Source organism: Mobula birostris, chromosome 2 (assembly GCF_030028105.1).
Source record: "Mobula birostris isolate sMobBir1 chromosome 2, sMobBir1.hap1, whole genome shotgun sequence".
Classification (NCBI taxonomy): domain Eukaryota; kingdom Metazoa; phylum Chordata; class Chondrichthyes; order Myliobatiformes; family Myliobatidae; genus Mobula; species Mobula birostris.
In genome coordinates, this window is record NC_092371.1 from 80,773,629 (window position 1) to 80,780,520 (window position 6,892).

The 6,892-nt window shown below is 39.0% G+C and overlaps 1 protein-coding gene across 2 annotated transcripts in view; it reads left to right on the forward strand.

The window, feature by feature from the left end:
* Positions 1-4,564, forward strand: part of LOC140188022 (casein kinase II subunit alpha) — a 124,008-nt gene extending 119,444 nt beyond the window's left edge. For both annotated transcript variants that reach the window (XM_072243929.1, XM_072243922.1), the window contains 4 exons: positions 803-903; positions 1,055-1,203; positions 1,826-1,915; positions 2,027-4,564. In XM_072243929.1, the coding sequence (XP_072100030.1) occupies positions 803-903; positions 1,055-1,203; positions 1,826-1,915; positions 2,027-2,142 (456 nt within the window). In that variant the 3' untranslated portion in view covers positions 2,143-4,564. The remainder of the gene's footprint in view (positions 1-802; positions 904-1,054; positions 1,204-1,825; positions 1,916-2,026) is intronic.
* The last annotated feature ends 2,328 nt before the right edge of the window (positions 4,565-6,892 follow it).

The following is a 6,892-nucleotide window of genomic DNA, read 5'->3' on the forward strand; positions in this document are numbered from 1 at the left end:
CTTACCGGAATTGGGACAGCGCCGAGCACACTGATGATGGTGTGTTAGGCTGAGTCGTCGGAGGTTGGGGTGGTGCAGTGGCTCCCACCCTCCGGGCAACGAACCGATACCAATCTGTGGAGAATGCAGGGGTCCAGCGATAGCTGGGACGCACACGGCACATCTTTAAGAAAAAAGGCGAAATAAACATGCTAATTAATTAGGTGCCGCCTGGCACGTAATTGTCGGCCCAGATCAGTGCCGATTGCATCGCCTCTGATGTGGGGGACACCTTAAGTTGCTGTTTCATGTATCATTAAAATTCAAATTGTCCTCGTTGCTTTAATATATTGTAAAACCAAACTAAATCAGGATGTGACATCACTGACAATCCCATGATTAACTATAGTTATGGTGGATTTGCTTAATCTATTTAACATTTCAATCCACATTGGGACTGTCTCAAGACTTCATACTTGGAATACAGGCACACCCTAGAAATTGCAATATGTTCAAAAGATTGCTGCTTTAACACCAGTGAATGGATGGTGTTACACTGAGTATGCAAGAGTGCATTGTTAGAACTAGTGAAGCAATGACTGAAGTTACAAAGCACAACTGGTAATATATTGTAGAAAATAGGTTTATGTCTCTGATTGCACGGTCAGTAAAGGATATTAATTTGATAACAAAATCATTGCATCCCTTCAGCGTGTCTTCTTAGTGATAGCATTGTTTCCATTAGAGTTAACACTTGTGGTCTGACTCACTGTATAATCTTTCCTCCAAATTATTTCTATTTGTTTTCCCTCTGTTGCTGAAGTTGGTCAGAATAGCTAAAGTGCTAGGCACAGAAGACCTATATGACTACATTGACAAGTACAACATTGAGCTGGACCCTCGGTTTAATGACATCCTGGGCAGGTTAGTAAACATCCTTTTTGTTTGTGTTTAAAATGAAACGATTAATTATTCATTAGCAAGAAATTTATGTAGTGCCTCACCAGAATGTCGAGACAAAATTTGTTTCATAATTGTAAGACAAAAATTGAATACACCATTCTATTTGTTTCAGACATTCCCGTAAAAGATGGGAACGCTTTGTCCACAGTGAGAATCAGCATCTTGTCAGTTCAGAAGCACTGGATTTCTTGGATAAGCTGCTACGATATGATCATCAAACACGCTTAACAGCAAGGGAAGCTATGGAGCACCCATATTTTTGTAAGTTCTGTTCACTCTGCTTACTGGGATTGTTCTAAATTCTAGTGGGAAGGACACCTTTCCACTATTCTGTTTGAGTTTAAGCCACTGAGGCATAGGATGAAAGTGAGTTCTGTTGCTGAGGATGAATGAGAATGTAGCAGGGAACTTAATGCATGTTTCCTACAAGCAATGGAGGTTGGAGGTCCGGATGTGGCCTGCCCTGGGGTAGTAGGGTTGTGTGTGTGGTGGGGGGGGGGGGGTGTTGGTGAGAGAGAGAAGGAGATTGTTTTGTTGCTGCTGTTCTGTTATTGTTGCTTGTGTTGTTCTGTGAACATTGTGGACATTCTATGTGTGGTGACACTTACGGGCTGCCCCCAGCACATCCTTAGGTTGTGTTGGTTGTTAATGCAAACAGCACATTTCACTGTATGTTTCAATGTACTATGATAAATAAGTGAATATGAGTCTAAATTTTCTCTTTGCCTCTTTACTGGAAACAAGGAATGGATTTTTGTTTAAACAAGACTTTTATCATAGTCTTGAATTAGACATATCTTCAAAGCTGATCATGTCTTTTCAAGAAAATTCTGTATAAATTATGAATGCTTGTACCAAGTTTTGATTCTGCTTTATCCTGCAGACCCAATTGTGAAAGACCAATCCCGAATGGGCTCCTGTGGTAACATGCCAACAGGCAGCACTCCAATCAGCTCAGCCAGTATGATGTCAGGTCAGTTCCAGTGCCATTAGCAACTTGGTTGACGTCCACTCAGTTTAAATCTGCACAAAAAGCTTTTGTTCCTTTGTGAGGTTAATTTTATTCAATATGCTTCTTGTACAGGGATATCTGCAATGCCAACCTCTTCACCACTGGGACCCCTAGCTGGCTCGCCAGTCATCTCTGCTACCAATACCCTCGGGACGCCGGTTCCTGCCACTGCTGGGGCCCAGCCTTGATGTCGCCCTCCTGACTACTTGTAACCCTGGCAACAGCCTGGTCACCCCTTTTCTGCCCCTCCCTTCCACCTCACTCCTCCTTGGAAGCACGGGGAACCAGCTGAGCTTGTCACGTCTGAGCAGTTGCTTATGGATTCTCTTCAGTTCAATCATTTTGAAAAGGAAAAAAAATGGCTGATTTTTACTTGAGAAATTTTTCTTTTGTGTTTTGTATGTTACAAACTTAGAGACAGTTATACCTCTTTTAGTCCTACCTAGGCCATATGTAATGCCTCTGTCAAAAATTGTTGCCTACACGAGAGCACTTGTTCAGTGTTACCACATTTCTTCCCCCAAGGGTTTTTGAGTGGAGTTTGAGCAGACGATGTCAAATTCTCAGAGCATTGTCTGCTGCCATAACTTAGTAACTCAGAAATAATTTATTTTGAAATAATCAGGTTTTTTTTTCATTCACGTCTTTTTACCAGCAATGCGATTTAAAACTTTGCCATCTAAAATCCAAGTGGCCAGAATTGGCTATGCTAAGGGAGATTGTCTCTGACCTGAAACTCATTGGAAACGTTAAATACTGGAAGCACAACATTAAATTTATACTGTGCTTTTCAAAGTACTCTGGTAAAACTGCTGTTATTTAAGAGTATCTTGAAAGCTAATTTGTTCCTCTTTACTTTTTTTTAAAAAACATTTCTTGCTTGGACAAACCAAGTGAACCATGGGCTTTCCTCTCCTGTCTTTGTCCCAAGCACAGCACGTCATAAAGTTACTTTGGATAATGCAACTGTTTTTGGAGTTTGAATTGGTTTCAGACTCTTGGACTGAAAGTTTTTAACAGCTTTGAGAATGCTTCCACAAAAAAAAACAGGCAGCACGAGTATCATTAATGCCACGAGACGACCACTTTATATGCTCATTTCCCATTGATTCTACTGTTTTTTTTCCAGTTGCCTTTTATTTAAAGCAGTTAAAGGGAAGTGGGGACCCATTGAATCAACAAATGGGTTCAGCCTTTTTTGGGAGGGTGGGGAAGGAAAATTTGTGGGGTTTTTTTTGTTTTAAGGAAAATTGTTTAGAAGCGAGGCTGCTGCTGGTGATTAGTGAGATGGCAGTTGAGTAAATACTGTGTTTGACTACATTTTATTAAACAGGCCCTGGTTACACATTCATCATCCAATTAGGTGCATTATTTGTTCTTTCCACTGTGCGTTTTACCACATGGTGTTTTCATCTGCCTTCTCAGATCCATTGGGTCAGACTGGATCATTGGGCAAACTCACTCATGCACCTGGAGGCTAGAATGATGAGGCACTTTCTGTATCTCAGTGAGTGCTGGGGCTTATTTGCATTGTGCATGTTTATATGCAGAAACTTGTGTTTAATGCAGTGGCCATACATTACAATGCTATTACAGTGGTGGTACCCATATACATTTTAGTAAAAAGCAGAGCAGTGCTGTTTGCTTTGTGAACATCAGTGATCCCCCCAAACCAGTTCCTGTCAAGGAAATAACGTTTTAGGAGGTATGTATGCATTATTTTGTTTTATTCACCCATTAAACTGGTTGTTCGTGAGCTGCTTGGAAATGCAAATTTGGAGTGGTGTCAGACTCTAAAAGCAGTGATCACTGGTACATATGTGAAAATAGACAAGATATTTCTAGTCACTTGTTTTTTTGTGTGGCTCTTGTGTATCCCTTTGGGGAGTAGGGTGGGGGTGGTCACTGTGCATTTGTGGATAATCCAATTTGGTTTCAATATGGGAACAAGAAACAGCTTCCTCTCAATATACCAAATCTTGTCGAGATACTTGTCTCTTCTAAAACACACCTCATGTAAATAAGCAGCAAAGTTCATCACTAATTCCTCTTACGGGACTTCAATTTCAAAGGAAACTAAAATTTAAGTTATAGGAAGCACTGTGGTATCTTAATTTACTGTTGTGGGGTGTGAATAATCTAATGTAATCATTGGGGTAGTATTTTGGCTTAATATACTGAAATTATTACTAAAATGTTTTAGCAATGCAAGTTAGCAGCCATTTTGGATATTTGGCCCTAATTTTGGTATTTTCTTAGTATTGCTCGTTTAGTTTATTCTGAACAAAGTCTAATGAAATTCCCCCCCATAATGAGTGCCACAAGTGTGCGTGATGTTAACACTCGTGCTTTCCTTTCTAAACTCACATTCCATTGCTGCAGATGGTTCATTAGCACAATGATACTGCAATGCATTGTATATGTTACTGTTTTGCAGTAAATATTTGAAACCCCTCTCCTACCCCTTTATAATTTTATAGCATTTCTGGGCATGGAGTATCAAAACTCCACTAACTGGGTCCATGATCTGCTTTTCAAACTGCAGTAACTTGTCTGAATTTCGGACCTGTGCAAAACTGAAGACTTTTTAATAAAAGAAGTGGTAAAATGCCCCAAGAATCTTTTGTGGTACACTGCATGTCATATGACTTGTAGTTTCATTGGTCTGTCTTGGTTTGCATTTAGCAACCTCATTCTTATGTACATTCATCTGTAAGAAGTCGACATTTATCAACATGTTTGCAGCAAAATATCAAGACCATCGATTGGTTGAAGATGGAATTAACAAAAAAATTTGCTCAGAGGGTTAAAATTTACACCAGTTGCAATCCAGTCTTAAACATTTTTTTACTGTTTGATTTACTGCCTCCTTAATACACTTGGATATCCAATCCATGGAGTACTGCACTTTGCTGATTCTGTTGGATATTCCTGAGCCTACTAGCAATGTCCGATCATAGAGAATCAGAGGCGTGTGTCTCTTAAAGCTCATGGATCCACCTAGCCCTTTGTGTGTATGATATACTGGTCCAATAACTTCAGCCCTGATGATTAAAATAGAAATCGGAAAAAAAAGTATCATTCTTTTGAATTTCCTACCAAAACCAAATGTGTTAGAAGGTTCTAGATGTCGATACAAATCTGGCAAATGCCTCTTTTTGAAAACAAACCTATCCCATGTATATTTACGTAATTAAATGGAGCTAATTGTTATCTTGCAGTCTTAGGAATAACTAATTTAGTTGTGAAATGCATTTAGACTTGATAGGTAATCTGTTTTTAAAAAAAAATAAATTGCTAAAGTTGCAAGTCTCTGTTTTGTTTAAAAATTAATGAGTAAAACACAATCTCAGTTTAACAAAATTTCATCTGAACTCAAACTCTTGGTTTCATTGTGATCAAATTGAATCATGAAATCTTTTGACAAAACCAATGCACATAGAAAACAACCTCAGAGGCGTGAAAGAAAATTGTCCATTTTTTTGTTGGACATCTTCTACCCCAAATTACTTGTGGCCTACATGTTTTTGAAAATTTGATCAATGAGATTATTGAATTTTTAAGTAAATTGTTGCAGTCATTTGATAAGGTTCAGAGTTGATGTGTTTTCCTTCTAACTTTTTGAGCAGAGTGATAAGGCACCTCTTGGAGGTTGAAGATAATCTGCTCTTGTGCTTATCACCTATAATAACTATTATTGCAGTTCTTCAGCCCCTCCTCTGACTCCAGATGCATCATCTGTTGTATTCCAGAGTTTCTTGGTGCAGTTGGGGGTGGTAAGGAAGGTAGTGAGCTTGACATCAGCATTTTACAATTGTGACCACTATCGAAGCTATATAATCTTGCCCTATTCAGTGTTACCCTTTTGAGATGATGTCACAACTGCCTGATCCAAGTCCCTCCCTTTATCACTCAAGTCTCATCCTCACTCTCCATGCTCTTAACTTGACCAGAGTGGGATCTGTTGTAATATTTCTGAATGGTCGCGGTGTACTGAGCATTCATGACAAACTGATCACACAAGATCTTACAATGCAATAATGAGTCACTTTATTGTGACAGTGAATACCAATATAGTGCAGTGGCTCTTGTAACTCAGCCTTGCAAGTGCCATGTCATCCTGGGGGTTCGGGTGGACAGTTTGTTGTTAAATTACTGTGTCAGGATTTGTAACCAATTAATTCCAAGTAGAAGTAACTGGATAAAAAAAGCAGAAATTATTTTGAAAATTCTGAATCTCTGTTGCATTTATATACAAGTAGTTGTGATTTGTATTTTCCCCTCTGGGGTGTGTGCAAGCACTTTCAGTGGATCACAAACTTCAGACTTTTCATCACTGCAATGTTTCCCACGTGCCTGGGCTATCGGGCATCTGCAGGTTGACAAAAGGACATAGAACGTAATCGTGATTATTGGAATAAACCATCAACGCATTTGAGTAAAGTCCACAGAAGCTGCATGAGGAGATCAAGTCATTGGAACTTTGCTACAGTATTTGAGAGGAAAGAAACATCTGTAATAACATTAACTGAATGTTGTTTCATCTGGTTACTGGATATAACGTTCAACTTTATTTTGTAGATTTATTTTTACACACATAGTTTTGAGCACTGTAGATAGCAAAAGAAATATTGCTTAAAGATGTACTTTCTGATTGACGTGCGCTTTCCCACAACAAGCAACTGAGCGGACGGAAACTGGTTTGCAGCAACAGTGTATCTTGGTTGGACTTCTGCCACTCGTTGCAGGATTGCAATGTTAACTGCATCTGTAAATTGCCTTTGTGTTCAGAAAAAAATTGTGCTTCAGCACTTCTTGCATCATAATTAGATTTTGAAGGTTAAAAGCCAATATTTTACAATGCTGCTGAATTCTAATCTGTTTAAAAATGCAAGAAAATTCACTCGTAGAAGTAACCTGTTTTTAAATGTTGGGAAT